The sequence below is a fragment of the Carya illinoinensis genome, chromosome 4 (genome assembly GCF_018687715.1).
Source record: "Carya illinoinensis cultivar Pawnee chromosome 4, C.illinoinensisPawnee_v1, whole genome shotgun sequence".
Taxonomy (NCBI): Eukaryota; Viridiplantae; Streptophyta; class Magnoliopsida; order Fagales; family Juglandaceae; genus Carya; species Carya illinoinensis.
The window spans coordinates 11,678,931-11,703,792 of NC_056755.1; the positions used below are offsets into that span (position 1 = coordinate 11,678,931).

At 33.0% G+C, this 24,862-nt stretch overlaps 1 protein-coding gene across 2 annotated transcripts; it reads left to right on the forward strand.

The window, feature by feature from the left end:
* Nucleotides 1–523: 523 nt before the first annotated feature.
* Nucleotides 524–4,216, forward strand: LOC122307768 (probable trehalose-phosphate phosphatase H). 2 transcript variants are annotated; one of them, XM_043120854.1, is made up of 11 exons: nucleotides 524–1,112; nucleotides 1,216–1,356; nucleotides 1,457–1,528; nucleotides 1,670–1,762; nucleotides 1,895–1,957; nucleotides 2,080–2,181; nucleotides 2,314–2,391; nucleotides 2,501–2,570; nucleotides 2,721–2,791; nucleotides 3,856–3,948; nucleotides 4,098–4,216. In XM_043120854.1, exons 1-11 carry the CDS (start codon nucleotides 849–851, stop codon nucleotides 4,161–4,163), a joined length of 1,113 nt encoding a protein of 370 aa, XP_042976788.1. In that variant the 5' UTR covers nucleotides 524–848; the 3' UTR covers nucleotides 4,164–4,216. The 2 variants fall into 2 exon arrangements, with proteins under 2 accessions (XP_042976788.1, XP_042976789.1); XM_043120855.1 differs by having other exon boundaries at nucleotides 948–1,112; nucleotides 1,197–1,356.
* Nucleotides 4,217–24,862: the final 20,646 nt, after the last annotated feature.

The following is a 24,862-nucleotide window of genomic DNA, read 5'->3' on the forward strand; positions in this document are numbered from 1 at the left end:
TATAAAATATAATAAATAATTTAATTTTTTTAAATTCTAAAATAATAATAATATTAAAATTCAATATTTTAATATTTCATCTTAAAATTCAAAATTCTTATCTCACTTTCTAAACCAAACCTAAAGCTATTCAAGAAAAAACAGCAATACCCTACTCAATTTTATTTCAGCTGGTGCAGGAAACTTAGAGCTTAATTAGAAAGTTTAATTTTGTATCGTCCAACATGTTCATAGACTAGGTAATGAGGTTGCTCATGTCTTGGCTCATTATACTTGGCATATAGATGATGTAGCTATGTGAGAGGCAGTTACACGTTTCCAAATTGTTTGGGTGGACAATAATTCATTGTAATTCTCAATTTTATAATGAAATTATTCCTATTAAAAAAATAGAGTGGGTCCCACTTAAGAATTATTATTTTCTTTTTACTTTTTGTTTTTTAGAAGAGACATCGATCGATCTTGTCTGTTTGTGTGCGGTCGCAGCTATAAAATGGGCCATGCTTGGGGTATGTTTCTCTTGCACCCATACAGCCATAATTTCGCACTCTCCCTCCCTTTCGTCTTTGCTTCCTGCACGCAGGCTGTCTCTGTTAATACCTCTCCTTCGCAGCTCTCTCCTTCTGCTTTTCTTATAACTCATATTCAAAGCACTAGTGCTCTGTACTCTTCCTATTACCTAACTATTATTCTTATCTCGGGTTTGAAGTTGTTTTTACTCTTCAAAATCCATAATTTCTTCTCCTATCTGTTTATTCTGTTTTCGGTATTCATAGTATTGGTTTGGTCCTCTTTCGAAGAGAAAGAAATAGTATTGGTTTGGCCAAAAGTCCTAAAAAGCTGTAAAGATGAAGAAACCGGATGTTCTAGCCTCTGATAACAAATCTCGTGTCAACCTGGCAATTACTATGGCCATGTCGAAACCGTCCATTTTCACGACAGCAACGGCCGGCGGATACATTTCCATTTCAAGGCCTACGAAGTTCCTGAAGAACCTTGAGATCTGTGGGGAAGGAAGAATAAGTGCTTGGGTTGACTCGATGAGAGCTTGTTCTCCCACCCGTATCAGAACCACGCCTTATTTGGCCGACTATGACCAGAGTTCCTGGATTGTGAGTCATAACATTTCTGGAAAAAACTTTTTCTTTTATTCCCTTTTTTGGTCTTTGTGTTAGGTTTCAGAATGATTTTTTCAGTATTGTTGTTCAAAAACAGGATCACCATCCATCAGCCTTGGACAAGTTTGAGCAAATCATTGATGCCTCAAAGGGAAAGCAGATAGTAATGTTTCTGGACTATGACGGAACACTCTCTCCGATAGTCGATGATCCGGATCGAGCTTTCATGTCTGATGCGGTTAGTTCTTCTGAGCTTCCTCGCTCGACTCATTTTAATTTTATCTGCCTGCGACTTTCCAAAGTTATTTAACTTTGTCTTCTTTCTTCGTACAACTCAGATGAGAAAGACGGTGAGAAAACTTGCGACGTGTTTTCCCACTGCAATTGTGAGTGGGAGGTGCAGAGATAAGGTACACTTGATAAGTTGTTTGATTCTTTTATTTTCTGCTTGGCACACTATTTCGATTCTTAAGTTTTAAATTACCTTTTCGTTTAAAGATCAAAGTTCGATCGCTTTTGAGTTAAAAGCATTGTTGTTGTATAAACTGTAGGTGTATAGTTTCGTACGGTTAGCAGAGTTGTACTATGCCGGAAGCCATGGCATGGACATTATAGGACCAGCAAAAGGCTCCAAATACAAGGAAGTGAGTGAGCCGAAGCTATTTTTGTACTTCCTCTGATATCTTATAATTTCCGTACTTTTCATCCAAATAAGGAAAAAGAAAAAAAAGAAGAAGATGCTGATTGAAGTTTTCTGATATCTTTACGTTCTACAGGTGGGTAGTGGGCGTGGTGTTCAGTTCCAAGCCGCGAGTAAATTTCTTCGGATGATCGACGAGGTTTATTTTCTTTGCATATATGATTATATTTATAAGTTGGATATATGGGCCATGAATATAACAAGGGCACAAAGAACAGAATCAAGGGGAGTTCGCTGATCATTTCAAACATGAATTCTCAGGTTTACGAACAGTTGGTGGAGAAAACTAAAGCAACTCCGGGGGCTCAAGTGGAGCACAACAAGTTCTGTGTCTCTGTTCATTTTCGACGTGTTGAGGAAAAGGTATATATATATATATATATATAACGAAAGTCACAATCACAATCAGTAGTACTTCTATCGCCATGGTTGTTTTTAGTGCACGTTTTGTCTACGTGCATGATCATCTTACTTAATATGTGCGTGAAAATACAGAAATGGAATGAACTGGCCCAACAAATTAGATCAGTACTGAAAGAGTACCCAAAGCTTCGACTTACTCAAGGAAGAAAGGTACGTATGACATACGACTCTGATAATGACCTTAAAATCTTACTTAATGAATTAGGATCTGTGGATCTCCCTAGCTTCTAAATATTATGGTTTTTGCTTAATAATACAGGTATTAGAAATCCGTCCTACCATAAAATGGGACAAGGGGAAGGCTCTAGAATTTTTGTTAGAGTCTCTTGGTAAGTTTTAATTTCAACCATGAAAATTTAATACCTGAAAGATCATAAGCCTCCATTTATTTTCGTCCCCTTAAATTACTTTATATATATATCACTTATATTTTTACACTAGTAACTATAATGTATAATAAAGTAATCTTCTTTTTATAGGATTTGCCGATTGTACAAATGTGTTTCCGGTTTACATTGGAGACGATTGGACAGATGAAGATGCATTCAAGGTATCCAATGTGTACTTTTAGATCATATTTACTATATATGTATATATACACACACAAATATATATATATATATATATATATATGCACACATATATTTATATACACATACACACACATGTGCGTACACACATATATCTATTCTATTATAATAAATGACTATATAACTATGAATAATAACTTTTGTTATTTTTTCGTTAACCTTTTTTATTTTTCCGTTAAGTTCTATTTAACAAAAAGACCCTTAACTATTTGACGAGTAGCTTTCTTATAGAATTTAATGAAAGATCCCGTTTTACTAAAATATCCTTAAAACTCTTGAACATTTGACATATAGCTCCCTTATAAAATTTAATGAAGGATTCTGTTTTATCAAAAGGACCTTAATAGCCTAGTGGTACACATAAATTGACATCTTTTTTTATGTATTTTTTGTTCTGACAATGTGCTCATTTTTCTTTCTTTTTGCTTCATTTTTTAAATAAAAAAAATTAAAATGACATTACTTTTTAAAACAGAAACGCTTTAGAGTATTCCTATTGTACAATTCAATTTTAAGTAAATTTAATTAATAAAATACTTAAAACACTCGATATATAATATTAATTTAATTAGAAGATAATTTTTATTAATATTAATATTTAATATTATTAATTTGATTCGAATATAATTATTATTAATATTTTAATTAGTAGAACTATAAAATGTGATAAAAATAAAAATTAAAAAATTATTAAATTAATAATATTTTATTATTATATAGAGAGTAAATAGAGAATCGAATATAGATACAAATTAAGACTCATACTTTGCTAAAGTTTAAAATTTTTTTATCTTCATTTTTAACTTTTTTTAATTTTATATTTTTTTTTCCAAACAATAAACTACCAACTTTTTCATTTTTTTAAAATTTAAATCATTATATCAGGTGCTCTTAGGCCGTTCTCTAGTATGTATGTGTGTATATATATATATATATATCATGTATATATATGTATGTTGCTCTGAAAGTCGCGATCGTATTCAATGGCAGACTAATGTTTTAAAGTTTTCCTGTACGTCCATAGATATTAAGAGAGAGAGGACAAGGTTTTGGCATTCTTGTCTCCAAGTTCCCAAAAGAAACGAGTGCATCGTATTCTTTACAAGAACCAGACGAGGTAAGCACCCAATACATGTATTTGAATCAAGTATTTTGATTAAAAACATGTAAACGAACGAACGTTGTTCAAAACTTTTTGCATGCATGCCTGCTGTTGCTGGGATGTGACTAATCAATATCAATTACTTTTCATTTTTTATTTTATAGGTTATGGAGTTTCTGAAACGCTTGGTCCAATGGAAACGACCGTCAGTACTACGAGCACAGTTGTAAGGGGCATGTGTAAAGTAATAACAATATGAAAATATCGCCATCTTTCATATACATATATATATATATATATATATATCTATATGTGTGCGTGTGACTATATATATATATATATATATAAGAGAAGTGATGGCCATTGGGATGTGAAATAATATTTGTAAATTTATTTTCCCAAATATCTGAGGAAACGTTAAAAAAAAAAAAAAAAAAAAATTGTTAGTATGCCTAATTTGCTACAAGACCTGTTACAGTCACTGATAAATTCTGTCTCGATAAGACTATAATTAAGGCTTTATTTATTTATTTTTTCATACATTTTTATATCATTAAATATTTTTAAAAAATCCACAATATTATTAAAAAATAATTCCCTAATCATTAAATAAAAAATTAAATAAAAAAATACAAAATACAAAATGTATCGGAATCCACTATGAGGACAATATCTCATCGGGACACCAAGCATTTCCCATTTGCTATAGTAATCGCTCTTGATGGAACTAATTAATTAGCTGATCCAAATTTAATGCCGCACTTGATAGAAAAAATAAGACGGTCCGATCCATAATTCAAATATTCAATATATATTCCCCTACAGCTTTAATTTCCGTTCGCAAAAATGTAATTTTCAATATTTAGTTGCCTTTATTAAAAATTGGTATTATTTTATGAAAAAAGAAAACACAAAATTGATAAAAAGTACTGTTGAGAAGTTTCATGGTCCGTTTTGCAACATAATTATTTTTAAATATTTCTTTTTTAAAATCGTTTAAACACAAAATATTTTTAACATGGTTGAAAATGTTTTGAACTGTGACTGGTCATGAGGACTATGCTAATTTGGGCAATCAGATAAAGTTGTCAATGAAAGCAGGCTTCTATATACTGTCGTTGCTATTAATGTCAGTGATCTCTTATCTTCCAATATGGTTGTTGAGAGAGCCAGAAAGAGATTAATAAGAGGTTTTGACAGTGACTTGAGTTGCTAGAATATCTGTACCTCTATATATATAATTATTCACATATTATTCATCTGTATCATGGAACAACGTCTCCAAACATAAAAGCCTCGATCGTGCTAATATTTATTCAGCTAAAAATAAAACTCCCAAGGGTCCCAACACTTATGATGAATACATTAACCATTGTGGAATGCGAATACAGAATTTATAGATTTGTCCTGTGGCTCCCACGAATATTATAAAACTTTTTTTGGAAGGAAGAGTCAATGTCCAGCCGCATACACAATTATAGAGTATTTTTTTTTTTTAGTTACAAGATGGTGTGGAGATCATACATTAAGCTAGAACCATACATGATATCATGCATGGGAATAGTGGAACATTTTTGGAACAAATTAAACATACGATAGGCCTAAGTTCAACCTTTTTAGAATGTAGGGCTAAAGCCTAAAATGCTTGCATTATGAACACAGAACAATAGTCTTTGAACTGGGACAAAGATAGAGCCAGAGCTAGCCCAGTCCTTGCTCATCAAACCATTAAGTACCACAACTTTGCCAATTGTAATTGGATTACTCATGAAGCCCATATTATCAGTATGGACAATGAATATCATCTCATATTAGGCTTATTCTAATCATCAGTACTGAAGATTACATTATAATAAGAGACAACGTACTGATCTACATGACCCTTAATTGGTTCGAAATTAAACTCTCAAATTTGATTCAAGTTTTTTAGTCCTAAAGTCCATATTGGCTTCTCCAAACTTTATCCATTATGCTATCTGGTCCAAGAGAGGTGCACTTTATGTATTTCTTTTCTTCGGATATGATCTTCCAAATAATCCATATTTTGGGCTTCAAAATGACTAAAACTCTAATAGCAAACCAATTATTTTTTAGGCTTCAAAGTATCACAAAAGAGATTACTCGATCCAAGTAGCTAGGGATGTAACACCAGTCCGATTCAGTCCAATTTTAGACATATTTTAAAAAGATAACTATGACATATGCCTCTAATAATGATCTTAAAAGCTTCTAAATATTATGTTTTTGCATAATAATACAGGTATTAGAAATCCGTCCTACCATAAAATGGGACAAGGGGGAGGCTCTGGAATTTTTGTTAAGAGTCTCTTGGTAAGTTTTGTTAAGAGTCTGTTGGTAAGTCTTAATTTCAACCATGAAAATTAAATACCTAAAAGATCATAGGCCTCCATTTATTTTCGTCCCCTTAAGTTACTTTATATATATATCACTCATATTTTTAATTTGACACTAGTAGCTATAATATATATTAGAGTAATCTTCCTTTTATAGGATTTGCCAATTGTACAAATGTGTTTTCTGTTTACAGATCGGACAGATGAAGATGCATTCAAGGTATCCGGCCAATGTGTACTTTTACGTCATATTAAATATACACACACATATAAATATAAATATATAATACACATGACACATGTACGTGCTTGTTGCTCTAAAAGTCAGTCGTATTCAATGGCAGACTAATTAGAGCATCCTTAATGGATTATCAAAAGGTAAAGGATAATTTTGATAAATATAAGATGAATTTAAATTTTAACTATTTTATTTACATAAGTTTTCACATTAGAATAATTATTTTTTTATTATATAATAATAAAATAATATAACATAAATTTAACTTTGACTATTCATATTAAATCTTTACATTGGATTATCCATTTATTCATTATATAGTAATGAGTAATTAATAATTAAAAAAATTATTAATTTATTTTATTTTATCATACTATTTTACTTATTAGTAATCATATTCTAATTAAATTAGTAATCACGAGTAATATAAAGTAATAAAATAAATATTTTCTCCTTAAACAGTAACAATCAAATTTGACTTTATATTTATCAATACTGTAGTTGAGAGTCAAATAATTTGAATTTAGCTAATCCATTATAAACCTCTTTTCATCTCTAATAATTAAAAGGTATTTTATTTTTACATATACATAATCTATTAACAATACAGAACCGCTTCTAAGCGGTCAGGCTGTAAATCGCACAAAAGCAGCCTTCTATTCAACTGTTGCCACGTAAGGGAATGTACTGTAATTAGAATAGGCTCCACCACGGAGAATCAAGAAGAAATACACTCTGATTTTCAGCCTTCTCTTCTGTCTTCCTCTTCGAGCCTCTCTCTTGAGTCTCTTTTGTTTGTTTGCAACACCCCAATCTCAGCCCGACGCCGACGGAGCCTTCATCTTTTCCATCTTCCTCTTCCTTGCTGCTTCTCTCTTCCTTCTCTTTGCACTGCCCTTCTCTTCCTCGCTACCTCTCTTTGCACTGCCCCAATCTCAGTCCGACACCAGCATATTTACATTCCAAGCAGTTTACATTCTAAGCAAAAATAGAAATCCAGGAAATTCGAAACATAACCTACAAAATGAAAAGGCATAGCTTTGTCTCCTTTATAGAAACTACGAAGTGTTGCAGACATGTTTGGGATTCAAAGGCAGCTAGACTGCTTGAAGAAAACAGCAACAATAGCACAAAATACAAATTTATTAATAAAATTTACAATTATCTATATATTAAAAAAATGGTGGTTGGGTTACTGGCAAACTCTCAACAGGCAAAAGTCTACTGAAAATAGAAAACCTCACATAAATAGCCACCAAATTTGCATAAACCCCAATGATTGCAAAAGAAAAATAAAGAATTATCCAGCATATACATAACTGTAGAACATAAAGAAAAAGAAAAAGTAGATATGATTTGAACAAGAATGAAGAGCTGGAACTTAAAGATGAAAACATGTGCCCCAAATATGTTCAATCATGACTCGTGAAAAAAACTTGGTGCTTGATACAGTTTCTTCACCTGTAAAGGCTATGTATTTAGTTCGAGGGTTACGTCTGAGGGGCTGAGCTTTATCGCCGATGCGAAGGGGGTTGAGCTTCGAGGGGGATGAGACGCGACACCGATGCGAGGGGCTGAACTTGCAAGGGGGGCCGTTGTTGTTCTGAAGAGGGCTGAGATCGCGAGGGGGGCTTTCTCTGACTATGAAGGGGTAAACTTGTTTCTGTTGTGGTGCGGGTTCAAGGTAACTGTGGTGGAAGTAATAAGTGTCACTTAACTACTGGCAGCCTATTATTTGGTTAATATTAGCCTGACCAGTTCTAAGGAATTCTCTTAACAATACTCTGATTTAAAGTATGCCTGTCCATAAATATTAAAAGAAAAAGGACAAGGTTTGAGCATTTTGTCTCCCAGTTCCCAAAAGAAACGAGTGCATCGTATTCTTTACAAGAACCAGACGAGGCAAGCTGTACCCAATACATGTATTTGAATAATGTATTTTGATTAAAAATAGGAAAAATCTAGTTACAAGCATAATTGTGTACTAATATGTGTACTAATTTATTATGATTTATCAAAAAGTAGATTTTATTGAAAACACTGCTAATTTAAATTTTAAGTATGAAAAAATCAATATTGATATGCAAATTAGTACGCGATTTTATTTATATATAACAAAACTCTTGAAACATGTAAATGAACGAATGTTGTTCAAAACTTTTTGCATGCATGCCTATTGGTGCTGGGATGTGACTAATCAATATCAATTACTTTTTTCTTTTTGTTTTGTTTTTTTAAGGTTATGGACTTTTTCAAACGCTTGGTCCAATGGAAACCATCATCACTATTAAGAATAGAGTTTTGCTACATACAAGTACAATCGCGCACTAATCTGTGTACCAATACTGATTTATTCATACTTAAAATTTAAATTAACACTATTTTCAATAAAATCTACTTTTTGACCAATCACATCATATTGGTACACAGATTAGTGCACAATTATGCTTGTAACTATATTTTTTCCTAAGAATATGAAAATATCGCCATCTTCCATATATATATATATATATATAGATATAAGAAGTGATGGCCATTAATTGAGATGTGAAATAATATTCGTAAGTTTTTTTTTTTTCAATATCTGAGGAAAATAACGTTAAAAAAATTTATTAATATATACTAAATTGCTATAATAATTGCTCTGATGGAACTAATTAGCTTATCCAAATTCAATGCCCCTCTCAATAAATTAGACAACTAACATGCACAACAATAAATTATACATGATAAATGATAAATATAAAATATATATAGTATAGAAAAATCAGTATATGTCTCTCATCCAGATTCTTCAACATTTTTAGAAAAACTAATAAACACATTTTCTTATAAAAAACATTTTTCACTTTAATTGACAAAAGCATAGTTTCATCATAACATTTAATCATTATTAGCAATTTATACTTAATCATAACATTAACAACATAACATATGGTATCGTCACAGTTCCTCGTATGCACTATGAATACCTGTTGGTGATCGTAGTACAACTCATATGGACGAAACATGATGCTTCTAGCCTAAAACACAAAGGCATGCTTCAAAATTCACCCAAATAATGTATTTTGATTCTTATCTCAATCACAAGGTTTTCTTAATGATCATTGATCAAGCTTAGGTGAAACAAATTAAAACTTCACCAAATAAGCATGATTTTAATCAAAACCGTGCATGCTTGGATAATCAACACAAGATAGAATTAAAACCTATCATAGCATGCTTTCAACCTCAAAATCAAACCTTCAATGATCATTCTAAGACATTAATAAATCATATCAAAATATGCAAATCATATCAAAATATGCTAAGACATGTCATAGCTAAAACTTCCACTTAAAACAATTTAAACACTTAATCTATCCTTAATGTTAACCTTTTCTAAACTCAACTAAAATTCACTTCAACACTTAAAAGTAAGACTTGAAATGCAAAGTAAGATCTAGGGCAAGAAAATTTACAACTTTCGTGGCCCTTTAAAGCTCCCAACACAAGAACTCTAAAAAACTCCCAAGAACACACCTCTTGGATTCATTCTAGATTTTTTTGAAGGAAGAAGGCTCTCAATGCAGGTGCAGCCATGGTACAACATTATAAGGAAAAAAAAAAGAAAAAGAAAAAAAAATGGTTCATGACATCAAGCATAGTAGTCGTCGGGTTCAAGGCTGAAATCCTTGGACAACTTTGATCATTTTCTTGACTCACCCTCTTGTCCTTTCTTCATGGCTATTTTATGCAGGTCATGAGTCACTCTTAGAGGACTTTTCTAGGTAGTGAAAGGTGGGAGATTGGCTTCCAAGTGATGATGAAATAACAACTCAAATGGAAGAGGTGAAGGGAAACTGTTGCTGAGTGTGGGTGGTTTGATGCCATCGGTTTTGTGTAATTTTTGTGGGAGAAATATTGGTCAATTTCTCATAATGAATTTGAAAGTCTCTAGGGAATTGGATGGTGATGGAGGTGGTGTGAGGGTGTGGTTTATTTGAGAGCAGAAAATCAAACCAAAATGCAAGGCATTCGGTTTCCATCCAACTAGTGTTTAGGTGCATTTGATTTTTGGGTTTTTGGTTTGGATCTTGAAACCAATTTTGTCCACCACTAAGTTTGCATTGAGAAGGATATTTTGAGGTGCTAAGAGCACTGGCATTGGATAGCCAAATGCCAGTGCGTTTCATATTTTGAAGAATATTGATGAAATTGAATCCACATTGAATCAGCTAAACACTTTTTATATGAAATATTAGCTACAGTAAATTCATCCCACATTTCATATATGAAAACAACTCTAGCTTCTTCAAACTAGTATTTTATTATTTCTTCTCACATTCATCCCACATTTGATATTATTATATTATATATATGGAATTTTTATGGATTGTACATATGAGATTTTTTTTTTTTTTTTTTTTTTTTTTTTTTTTTTTTTATGTAATATGAGATTTCACCATCTATGTACATATGAAATTATTATATTATAGATTGTTGGATTGTGAAAATAAAAATGAATATGATTGTTAGAGGTTATTGAAAATTATGAAAATAAAATAAAAAAGTATTAAAAAAATTAATTAAAGAAATATAAAAAATAAAAATAATAATATTTTATTATTATAGAGAATATGATGGCTAATCCAATGTAGATTTTAAGTTTTGAATGATTAGCTAAAAGTTAAAAAGTGACATATTCTTCAAATTTTAAAAATTAAGATGGCCAATCCAATGCCAATGCTCTAAAAGATAACAATGCCCTTGATAACAAGGCACAAAAATTTTAGATTAGGCGTTGTTCAGTCCATTGCACACAAGGGCACACATGTGTACCGATTGGTGTAATGACATGTCAAGAGATCCACAAAGATGAGACTTGAAATATTCGCTTTATCATAAATGGGTCATGGATCAAAGCTAATACCAAGTTAGGCTCAAAAGGCCTTATGCCTTCCTCACACTTGGGCCAAACCCTTCAAAGGCTAACCCACCAAGACTTGGGGCTTGTTTGAAAATAATATCTTTCCAAAATTCTCAATCTCATCTATCTCATCTTATTTCATCTTCTTCCCAAACATAATTTAAATACAAAATTTTTAAACTAATAATTTCAACTTTTTTAAATTAATTATTACAACTTTCCTAAACTTTCAAACAAAAAATAAAAAATAATTCAACTTTTTCAGATCCCCAAACAACAATAATATTTTAAAATTATATTCTAACAATATTTTAACTTTATAATATTTTTTATTTAACTTTTTCTCTCTCATTTTCTAAAATCTAAAAAATACTCAATTCATACTATCTCACTACTATTCATAAACTATCTTACTACTATTCACAAAATTATCATCTCATTTCACTCCCCAAACGAACCCTTAAACTCTTATAAGGCTTGGTTTAAGGTTTCCAAGTTTTGGCCCACAACATTCTAAAGGTTTTAAGGGCCTTAACTGAAACAATAATGGGTTTGCTTACTAAACCGTTCAATTTAACCCTCAAGCTTAACTATTAATGACACTAAGTGCCACAATCTAATAGGTAAAACAAGCCTAACCATTTTTCAAAAAAAAAAATTATAATAATTAATTCTTATGCATAAAATATATATATATATATATATATATATATAAAGCCCAAAATTATAAGCTTATTCTAAAGGTGATTAAAATTTAATCTTAATGGATAATTAGGCAGGGTGTTACAACATTACAATAGAAACGACATTTTGAGTCGATTTAAATCGTTGTGAAAATACCAACAAAAGCCGCAAATGATTAATTCTATCCAAAACCAATCATCGCAAAGTGGACACAACTAGAGTGCCCCAAAAGGTTTATGGCAGCGAAACTAGTGTGGGTCGTAAATAGCTCTAATATTTGTAGCGAATTCTATCGCCACAAACGTGTTTCAATTTAAATGCAAAAGATTGAGTCGATGGTAAAAAAGACACAATTGTGACAATATGTTTGTGCCGCAATTGAAAAATATTGTCATAAAAAGGAATATTGCTAAGTTGTTTTTAGTGTTGCAAATAGATATCACTGCAAGCATTTAATATTATTTCTAAGAAAGATCTTCACAAGTGTGCTATTCTTGTGACACAGAAAGATCGACTATCCGATCAAGAAATACATTTGTGACTAACTAGTAGTGCCGCAAATACAAACAGTTTGCGAGGAAAAAAATATTGACTACTTTGAAACTATTGTTGCAAAATACATAACAAAATTACACATTTTACATTATATTACAATCCATAAATCAATTACACAAAATACTTGCTTTATATTCTAGTAATTTTATTATGTTACAATATGTAAAGTGAAATTCCCAACGTACCCCTGTAAAACCACGAAATTGTCTACCAATTTCCTTGAACAAATAAGTTAGATCTCAATTATCAAGAATATGAAACAAATCAAATACTTTAAAATAAATAATCAAACTTGCAAGACACAACGATTGGTTACGAAGGGAAACCCTTTACAGAACTCTTTAAAGGTAAAACTCTATGGGGTAGCCAAACTCAGGAAAGTCAATCTTATTATTTGAAGAACAATTACAAGCAATAATCACTTACAAAACTTTTACAATTCGATTCTCTTACTTGCCTAGACAAACGACTCGTTTGTCTTCTACCGCAGTAGCAGCCAGAACCTCTGGCGATCTTCAAATGTTGACTTCCCTTTTGGAACTCCAGAGGCTGAAATCCAATCGATGTTACTTCACACTCAAAGCATGATCACACTCAAGAAGATATGAAAAACCCCATGAAAATTCTCAAATGAATTTTCTCTCATGAACACTCAGAATCTTCTCTGTAAAATTCGTGGCTTGAAGTCCTTGAAAAGATACAAAACCGAATCCCTTTAAATAGAAAGTCTGGAAAGAGTTCTAGTCGCAGTAGGACTCTGCTGACGGTTAGCAACAGACGCGAAAACGTGTTCCGACGGACTGCTAATATTTCGCGATAATATCTTCTGTTATTGACTAAACTCTGTTCAAAAGAGTTCTAGTCGTAGTAGGACTCTGCTGACGGTTAGCACAGACACGAAAACGTGTTCCGACGGACTGCTAACATTTCGCGATAATATCTTCTGTTATTGACTAAACTCTGTTCAGCTTTCTTCTTGATAAATACCAATCTTCCAGAACTTGATTTTAACCTCAAAGACTTATCTAAACAACACCTAAGACTTCTAGATAGATTCAATATTGTTTAGATACAAATCAATACTTATTTTACATTCATCCAAATTTAATCAAATAATGATAAGATGAACCTTATCATTCATCCAAATTTAATCAAATAATGATAAGATAAACCTTATCATTTAGTCATCTAATCCTAGCCAATTTTTGCCTTTACATAAAGCACTTATATTATATTCTAAGTGTGCAACTTTAGACTTCTCAAGGCATATCTAAGTACAAAACCTGTAAGTGTGTATTCTCAAGTCCAACATCCTTGGGAAAACTAGTATGACTTAGAGTAAATCTTATAATTGGTTGAGAGAGAGAGAAGCTCTCCCCTCTCCCTAGAGAGAAAGCTAATCTGATAACTGCCCTAGAGGGAGGTGGGAGCCTTAGCTTCTCCCTCCCTCCTTTTAGTTTCTTGCCTTTTAGTTTATTGCCTTTTCCTTTCTTCCAATTTTCGTCTAGTTTTTTCTTCTTTTTTTTTCCCAGTCGATGCTTATGGTTATGGTGGCTTATTTCTTGGTCCTTAGTTATGGCAACATCTCGAAGCGAGGATCATATGGAAAGGAAATGCCTCCCGAGTGCAACCCTGAAGAGGGGTGGCTCATTACGGATGAGGCTCGCATAGACTGGTGGTCTTGCCGTGGATGGTGGATCTAGACAAGGGTGAGAAGCTAGCTACCCTATTTTGATGACACAAGGCTGATGGTGAAGGACTAAGGTGCGGCGAGGATATGGCAGGGTGGCTATTGGTGAGAGGCGCGCTGCTTTGTTTTGTAATAGTGGGTTGATGGTATGAGCAGCGGATCTAGGTCATGGGCTGTAAGCCTTCATTCTCTTTGATTTTGGAAGTCGGTTTGCCATGCGTAAATTTGGACCTTGTGGTGCTTTCCGTACCTCATGATGGTGGTCGACACAGTAAATTGTGTGCTGTATAACAACAGAGAAGAAAGAAAAAGGGGGCAACAGGATTTAGAGATGAAACCCTAGCCGGGCCCAAGTGTTATTTCTGTCTATATGCCCCTTTATCGTTTAATGTAGTAATGTAGTTTAGGTTAAATAAATAGAAATAGGCTATTGGGCCTTGGTCCATAGCATGTTTGTCCCTCTCTTCCTTTGGAGGATGAGGGTTTCCCCCTCACCTCTTTTAGAGGCGGAGGGTTTCCCTCCTTGCATCCTTTGGAGGAGGAGGTTTATTCTCCCGCTCTCCCTTTGGAGGGCGGGGTCCTGGAAGTATTTTCTTAGACAAGCTAAGATGGACATCTTTGTTGTTTACAGAGGCTCGTATCTCAGAAGGCCTTGTCACTAGAGACTTTATTGAAGTTTTAGACAATGTCAACCACAAAGAAATTTGTGTGCGGAAAAGCTCCAAACAGATGATTAGTTTGGCTTGTAATCAGGGTTTTTCTGTATTTATCAATCATAGCTGTAACTTCTGTTTATGAATGGAATTGAAGTCTATTTCTCCACAAAAAAAAAAAAAAAAAAAAAATTCCAACATCCTTGTAGACTCTATATCGAGTTTATGCAAAAATACTCGACGTCACCTTCAAAGCATTATAAAACAAAGATTCTAAAGATATTAAAGCAAATGTAAGGAAGACGACAAACAACATGTACATGAAATTTTCATCTAAACTCAAGAAGCATAAAACACTTGATAGCATAAAATTAAAAGACTAATAACTAACAAAAAAATAAAAAAATCTCATTTACGATTAATCCATGCACAAGCGATTTTATTTTCTCATTTTTCTCCCATATCAAGACCTCTCGCACCAGTCAAGTATTGGACAAGAATTAATATCATGTACTCAAATAACTTACACAAGTAATATTTCTAATAATGACTATTTGTAATTTTGTAGGCAAAGATGGAAGGAGTACTACCCGAATGAGAGCGTGAAGATGGAGGCTTCCTGAAGAACTTACAGATAAAAATCACATAGTAGGTTGAGAAAAGAGAAACACATGCCAAAGAACATGGAAGTTAGTCCACATATCATATTCCACTATTCCAGTGTTAATTGTAAATGAATAATTACAAAATAGAGGAATTTCTAAACTTGCAACTTGCAAATAGAAAAATGTAAACTTGAAAATAGAACAAATACCATAATAGAGGAAATACCAGAATTTCTCAACTTGTACCTATAATAGTGCTCTGGTAGGATGTGAACAATATGTTACAGCCTCTTACCCTAAAACACATATAGAATGTGAACATTATATTACAAATACCGTTATCTCAAAGACAGCAATAAACTCACCTTAATTTCCACCCTCCCCTTGCCATTATACATACAACAACTTTCAAACAATGTCCTTTAAGAAGTATCACTAATTTTCAGACAAGTAAACAATCTCAAAACTCTTACCAAAATAGCACAAAACCAACATTAATCATTTAGCATCTTTGAGAGTAACACGTCATTTAGCATTCAAAAGTGAAAAACAAGAAAGAAACCGGCCAATATCTGCAGGCCTTGTTTGGAATGCTATAGAAAATGAAACCAGGAAGATCTATCTATCACTTAGGCCTTGTTTCAAACTGAACAACTCACGTGCATAAAGCATAATTTAGTAAGTACTATTGGTAGTTTGAAAATGTAGTTGGTAGATGAGATTTTTGAAAGACTGGTAACTGAAAATATAAAAGTAAGCCCACAGGGACCTTAGCCTAACGATTGAAATATGAAACAGAACTAGTCTTATGGCCATGTTAAGGATTATTATTATTATTATTATTATTATTGTTATTATTATAAAAAAATTACACTAAAGAAACACACTTCCAAGCCTAAACCAGACTTGTTTATGCTACCCTTTAGCTAAGACAATCTCCACACTCCCGACTCTTATACAAAGTACGACAACCAATTGTAAGGTGGGGAAGAGAAAAAAAGAATATACCAAATGCAGGAGTTACTAAAAGAACAGAATTAAAAGAGACATAAAGCTATGTTATTACCAAGTTTCATGTTTACAGGTACTGGGAAAGATGGGGGAAAATTCTAAAGCAATTGTGTGTGAGATTTTAAGCTTACAACAATTCGGGTAGGTGAAAGCAACTAAACCACCCTGCACTTCAAAATGCTAGCCAAACTGAGTAAGAAAACCTTGTTCCTTAAGAAATTAAAAAATAAAGAAACTAATTGACAGAATGTTCAAGCTCAAAGGAACACCAAGACCTCACTGATACACTGCAATGTAATACACTACAGCCAAATATTGTTTTCATATGCTTTGAATCAACTGATTATAGTGGTCTTAGCAAATGGAGAATAGTGGGAATAGTAGCAATCCAACATAAGGATAATTCCAAGAATATAAAACAAAGGGTCAGAAACATAACAACAATAATAAGACTGTTAGAGTAATTACGAAAGATCCCAAGAGTACAACCAAAAACCCCAAGAGTGTAGCCCTCTTCGAAACTTCAGCCTCCATAAATTCAGCTCAAATCTACAACGGTCCAACTATTATAGATATGCAATTCTCAAGAAGGAAAGTTAGTATGATAATCCCATAATCTACGCATTCCTACTTTACATTGTACAACTGTAAAGAATATCTTTTTGTTAATAAATACCTTTGTACATTGAAATGTAAAATATATACAGAAAGTCATTTTCTTCTATTCTTACATGGTATCAGATAGTCACTGGTAAATGCCCTTTTTTTTTTATCCTAATGGCCTCTTCCAATACACATACCACGTTACTGCACCAAATATATCTCATCTCGTGTTTGTCGAATTAGACAGCACCAACTATCTAATATGGGTTTCCCAATTTTTACCCATTCTACGAAGTAATGATCTCTTGGGGATTATTGATGGTTCTAAACATTGTCCATCTAAGTTCTTAATAGATGAACATGGCCAGCCCACCACTCATGTGAGTCCACAATTTCTTCTTTGGCAAAAGAAGGACCAATATCTGTTGAGTTGGCTCAATTCAACCTTGTTTGATAGTGTTTTGTCCTCTATTTTTGGACTCAACATAGCAAAGCAAGTATGGGATCATTTATCATCTCACTTTGCTTCCCATTCAAGATCTCGAATCAACCGTTTGATGAGACAGTTACAAACACTTCAACAAGGTACTCAAAGTTGCAATGACTACCTTTAAACTGCTTAAAGCATTTATGAAAACCTGTGGATTCTGATGATTTAATCTCATATCTTATCAGTGGTTTAAATCCCAATTTTCACCCTTTCATTAGCTCATATTCATTTGCCTCTCGAGAGCCTCTTTTGCATTTGTCGATTTCCAATTTGAGCTTTTAAATTATGTACTTTTGATCTCCCATCAAAGCCAACCTCTAAATCTGACTTAGTTTCTTTTGCTCTCTATTCCTAAAAGCCAAAATCAAATCCCTCCAAAACCAGAAAATCGAACTAGTCATCCAAGAATTATAATCAACATGGGTCCAAGCCAAAGTCCTTTCCAAATAACTCATCTCATACTCCTCAAAATATCACTCGTTCATCATTTGTTACCAATAAAACACCTTGCCAAATTTGTGGGAAAAATGGGCATCAAGTGTTAGATTGCTTTCATAGGATGAATTTCTCCTATCAAAGACGTCATCCACCATCCCAGCTTGCTACCATGGCTGCCAACTGCAATTCAAAATTTGAGAAACAAACTTGGCTAGCAGACGGTGGAGCTAATTAGCATATTACAATTGATATAGAGAATCTTGGCACTAGCGAACCATATCAAGGTGGCGAGGAGATCACTGTAGGCAATGGATTTGGTCTGTCAATCACTCGCATAGGCTCATCTCACTTTCCAACTCCTACTCGAAACTTAATTTGAAAAATATTTTAAGATGTTCTACTGCTGCCACCAACCTTTTGCCCATTCACAAGTTTTGCATTGATAATGATTGTTGGTTTATCCTAACTTCCAAATTTTTTCTTGTGAAGGACAATTATACATGGTAGATACTTTTACAAGGGCAAGTAGAGATGGCTTGTACCTAATCAAACTTCATGCTTTTGCAAGAAAATACCAGAGCCTACATAACCTTCCTAGGAGTTGCTGCTCATCCTTGAATTTGGCATTCTCGTTTAGGACGCCCATCTGTCCAAACTCTTAAGTTGTTCAAGAATATTTTTAAGCTTCCAATAATTGTCTCCTTTGACAATGTATCACTATGCAGCGAACCTTGTCAAATGGCTAAAAGTAAATGTATTCCTTTTCAATCTTCACATTGAGTGTTTAAAATTCCTTTTAAGTTGGGACATTCAGATTTATGGACTTCTCCTATTCCTACCCTCAACAGTTGCAAGAACTATGGGTTTGCCTAGTGTCCTCTTCTTAGAGCTCATCATAATCACAAACTTCAATTTAGATCCAAGCAACGCATTTTCATTGGTTACAGTCCAAACCACAAGGGATATGAGTGTCTTGATCTTTCAACAAAAATAGTTTATGTCACAAAACATGTCGTCTTTGATGAAACAAAGTTTCCAGCTCGGGTTTCGCTGCCATCTATACAACAACCCTCTATACCTGCATCATCTCCATTGATTAAACCTTCTTCCTAATCAACTCTCATTGAGGTACCTTCCTTTACTATGTCTTTTGCTGAAACTGCTATCAACTCTACCCCCAGACTCCCAACATAGACTCACAATCTATAGAACCACAACCTTCAATCCATCACAATTTGAGCCTTTACCTCTGCTCCCACCAACCTCAACTAATCCCATGGTCACAAGGACAAGGACACGATCTCGTCAACCAAGATCATTTCCTGATTATCATGTTTATTTGTCTTAAAACATTATGTGTAGGTTTACAATGTAATCAGAGCTCCTCTAGAACCCACTTCATTCTCCCAAGCAGTGAAAAGTTAAGAATGGTAGCAAGCAATGCTCACTGCATTTCAGGCTCTTCAATAAAATGCCACATGGACCTTAGTTTCTTGACCACCACACAACAATATCGTAAAAAATAAGTAGATTTATAAAGTAAATGCAAATCAGATCGTTCTGTGGAACGCTTCAAGGCAATGCTTGTTGCAAAAGGTTTCCAATAGCAAGATGGTCTTGATTACACTGACAAATTTAGCCTAGTCATCAAGCCATCCACCATACGAGTTGTGCATGCCTTGGTAGTACACTTTGGCTGGTCTATCTGTCAACTTGACGTATCAAATGCTTTCCAAAATGGCACACTCCAAGAAGAAGTCTACATGGAACAGCTTGTTGGGTTTCTTGATCCCAAATTTCTGGATTTTGTCTATCATCTCAACAAGGCCATTTTATGGCCTTAAGCAAGCCCCTCAAGTTTGGTTCACCAAGTTATCCAAATGCTTGCTTAGTATTGGATTCATTGAATCTACTGTGGACTATTCTCTCTTCACTTATCATCAAGCTAATGTGCATATCTACATTCTAATCTAAGTAGATGATCTCATCGTGACAGGGAAACATCCCTCATTCATCTCAAAGATCATTCTAGAATTACAAAGTCATTTTGCAATGAAAGACTTGAGGTCTCTTCATTACTTCTAGGGAAAACAAGTGATTACGTCCAAAAAATAACACGGTAGTTGTAGCACAACTTTGGAGTGTCGATTCTACAGGGAGACAAATTAAAAGAATAGTAGAAGGAACAAAGAAACTAAAGAAAAATATTAAATAAGTGATTGAGAAGAAAGATTAATTTTAACTGCAAAATAAAGTGAAGCAAAGTGATTAACTGAAAAAGTACTTAAATTTGACGAACAGTAGAGTTTCAGGAATCCCTTGCACAAATCCAGTATTTTAATTATTCTTAATTCTTTGGATAACTCAATTTCTGAAATTCTCAATCCGAAAGTATAGATTTATAAACCAAAATTAAATCAAATGTAACATTTTGAAAAATCATTCACCACTTTTAAAATACGTAAATTATTATCCCTATTGAGAAAATTGAACGACAACAATATACTCAGGGAGTGATATTGTAGCAAAAAACTAAATCAATATAGATAAATAATTGATCCAAACATAATAAAAAAACTAATCCATTCAATAGAAAAAGCATGACTGAATCTATAAACAGAATAAATTCTATGATTATTTGGAGAAGAAATCATCAACAATAAATTGAGAATGATAAAATAAAAGAGTTTTAGCAGTTGAAAATCAAATACATGAATTAAAAATAAATTAGAAATATCATCTAATGTGCAAGTTCATCCCCCTCTATTTCGACCGTGGAAGTGATTTTTTTCCTCTTTTCAAATCTGCCTCTTGTACCTCTATTCCCCCTCTATTTCATGCTAATGATATGCTTTTATAGAGTAGGAAAGAAACCCTAATCTCTTCTTAATTTTCACATAAAAAAATCGTCTAAATTTTAGGACTCATCTTGGCAGCCACGTACATGCTTCAGGAGTTCAAATCTAGAAATCCTTATTAGAGACAAAGTTATAGCCTTTTAAGGTAGCTTTCTAATGCATTAAGAATAGTATCAATCCGATGTTTGAGTAAAATGTTACGGTCAAAATACTAAAGTATCTCCAAACAGTCTCATAGCAAATTTTGGTTTTGGACTTATTGCAGTTTCCTTTTGTGATTTTTTTTTTATCCGAATTGTTCTCAAATCCCATGGAGCTCATCCTTTGAATTTGAATGGGCTTTGACTTGCTCTTTTATAAAATCTGAAATTAAACATAAAAAACCTGTTTAAGACTCTTCTCTAGAACTTCAGGCAACAAAAAAATGGTTTACTTCTACTCTCACATTATGAAAGAGAAAAGATACAACCTTACATGCTTTGCTACCACTCTCACATTTTTGTATGGAAGAAAAAGGACAAACTTTCGACCAATTTTATGGAATTGCACAATTGGTAGATATTGGTAGTAATGAATTTGGCAAAAAATAATAGAAGAGAAAGTGAACTGCAAATGGGTTGAATTGAACAAAGAAGAGCATATTTTTCAAACTCTCATACTAGTCGATGTTAAAATTGCAACATAGTCTTGATGTTATGCATATTAAGAAAAATATATATGAGTCCGTGTTGGGATCTTTAATGTCAATTGAAGGCAAAACGAATGATACATTAAACTCACAAAATGATGTAAAGCGGTTGGGAATAGGATTGGAAATGCATTTGCGACAAAATGGTTCATCTATCTACATGCCAATTGGTTGGTAGACATTGTTAATGAATGAAAGAGCTAAATTTTATAAGTGATTAGTGAAGATGAAATTACCTGATGGATACGCATTGAATCTAATAAGGTGTGGGCGAACAAATCACTAAAAAATTACTGGATTAAAAAATCATGATTGTCATGTATTTTTACAACGTATCTTGCCTGTTGGTATCCGTGGGTACTTGACGAGAGATGTGCGTGTGGCATTGATTCAGTTGGGTGCATTTTTTAAAGACTTATGTGCAATAATGTTGAATGTAGAAGCTTTCGATCATATGGAACAGAAAATTGCTATAGTATTCTGTAAGCTAGAAAGTATTTATCCACTGTCATTCTTCGTCGTCATGGTTCACTTAGTTGATCATTTGCCTCATGAGGCTTAACTTATAGGGCCAGTCCAGTATAGATGGATGTGTCCCATTGAACGATTAATTGGGAAGTTGAATTGCACAGCCGATAACAAGACCTACCCAGAAGATTCAATTGCAGAAGCATATATTGACAGTGGGTGCCATATATTCTGTTCCAACTACTTCCATAGAGTTGACACATGGTTTGATTGGTTGGAAAAAAAACTTTGATGTTGACCAAGCAAGACAAAGAAATGAGTTTTCTGTGTCTTCCCAACATGTATATCCACTCAGTGCAGCGCATGGTTATGATTTATGTGGAAAAGAGTTAAAGAAAGTTAAGTGGTATATGCTAAACAATTGTCTAGAGTGAAAGAGCTACTTGAAATAAGTTGTTATTATTTGTTAAATAATATTGGAGTCTCCTTTAAAAAAATATATATAAGATTATAAATTATTTGGTAATCTTCAATTTCAATGATCATATTACTGTGCTTAAAGAACTTGGAGTAAATGATATAAATCAGAAACATGAAGAGGAGTTCCTGAAATGGTTTGAACAACAAGTAATGCTATTACATATGAGAGATTGAATTACCACATTAATATTTTCATTGTTTATTTTTTTTATTTTTTTTTTATGTTTATGCTTTGTTCAATATGTAGGTTGTACAAATGCATGCTAGTAATCCAAACGATATCTCCGATGAACTATAGGCATTGGTGTGTGGCCCATCGAGACGTGCTGCTCAATATTTTGCATATTTTGTTTTACATGGAAGTACGTATCACATAATGGATTGAGAACGTTATAGGAAAATACAAAATAGTAGCGTCCTGATCGAAGGAAGTCATGACGGAGAAAACATCGATTTCTATGTGATTATTGTCAGTATATTTGGATTGAAATATTTGAGAGAGTTTGTGATATATCTATTTAAGTGTGATTGGTGAGATTTAAGCAATTCTCAAAAGATAGTGCCTGATGATGAATATTGCTTGAGTATTAATCCTCGAGATATGGTATGAAGATGATTTTTTGGTTTTGGTTTCTCAAGTATCTCAAGTATTCTACTTAGATGATCCTAAATTAGGAAATCAATGGTGAGTGGTACACAAATTTTCTTCAAGAAATATATATGATGTTATCCCCAAGCTAGAGGACTAAGATGAAGAAAAAGATGACCCATTTACTCAAGAAGCATACCAAGAGAGTCAACCCGTCTTTAACTTGTTTATAGATTTGAGCCAGTATGAGATGATTCCATTACATAGTGAAGATATTGAGGTTAAAATTGTTGATGTGACAGTTGGGAAAAATGTTGACTCATTTGAAGTATCTACAGATGATGTGGACGAATGGTTAACTGAAACTAACACCAATGACATTTTATGACAAGTTCACATGATACTTTATGACAAATACTTTATATAATGAATGTATTAGTTCTTTGAAATTATTCCACAGACGAGGAAGGGTGTTCACCTCCCAACTCCACCTTTTGCTAGCTCTTCTTCTCACTCACCACTAGAAATTAACTTTCCAGAATAAGGTAAAAATCTGATAATAATTTTGTTTCATTTAGGGTAATTCATACATATTAAATATTTTCTAACTATTATTTACTTCATTTCTACAATGAAAATGATATTCTTTAGGGTTAACCTTACAATCATCAAGGTCGAGACACTATTAGAGGTATGATTTTGGAAAAATAACGTAAAACGAGTAAGATTAAGGTTAACATTCCTGATGAAAATATCGAAGGTGAAGGACAACCAGTAGCTTAGCTTGCATCGTATGTGGGTGCTCTTATATGAACTTATGCACCTTTGGCTATGAGTTCACAGCATAAAATCCTCCAAAATGTGATAGAGCTTATCAAGAAACGTTGTTTAATAATGTTTAATTCATTTCTAAAATTATTTAGTATGTATGCAAAATATAGAATATGCAAATGATAATTTCTTTGTGTATATATTTTTGGTAAGAGAGAGGAGTGTATGACTGTTGATGAGCTTATGTGTAATGCATTCTACAAATATAAGGTGATGTGTTATGAACATTATGATAAGTTTGAGAATTGGGACGATGCAAACCAACATCCTTTTTAGTATGTCCAACCTTCCGATTAGGAAAAACTTTGTGACATGTTTAAAGATCCAGCATCTAATGTAAATAAATTGTTTTACATGTCATATTTTAGAATTTTCTCTTACTAATATTTACAACTTTTATGCAGAAGCAAGTTTCTATAAATAAAACAAATAGATCGAAATTGAAGATTTATCATCATGCAAACTCAAGATCTTTCTATTGCCTCTCTAAGAAATTGGTAATACTATTTTATATATTTGATTGTATATATTTTGTTATTTGTATGTATTGTAATGACTTTATATCTATAAAATTTGTTTCTTGTACCAAGAGTTAGATACCAATTAAGATAAGATAAAATTATATGTTGCATCACATACTGATCGTAATGGAGAGTGAACTCATCCTGATACTCATGAAAATTAAGTAAGTATTATTATCTGTTTTAATCAAACATATTTGAATATTTGTGGCAATATTAATTCTTTGTCTTATGTGTAGGAAAAACGGTTGCCCTATATGCTGA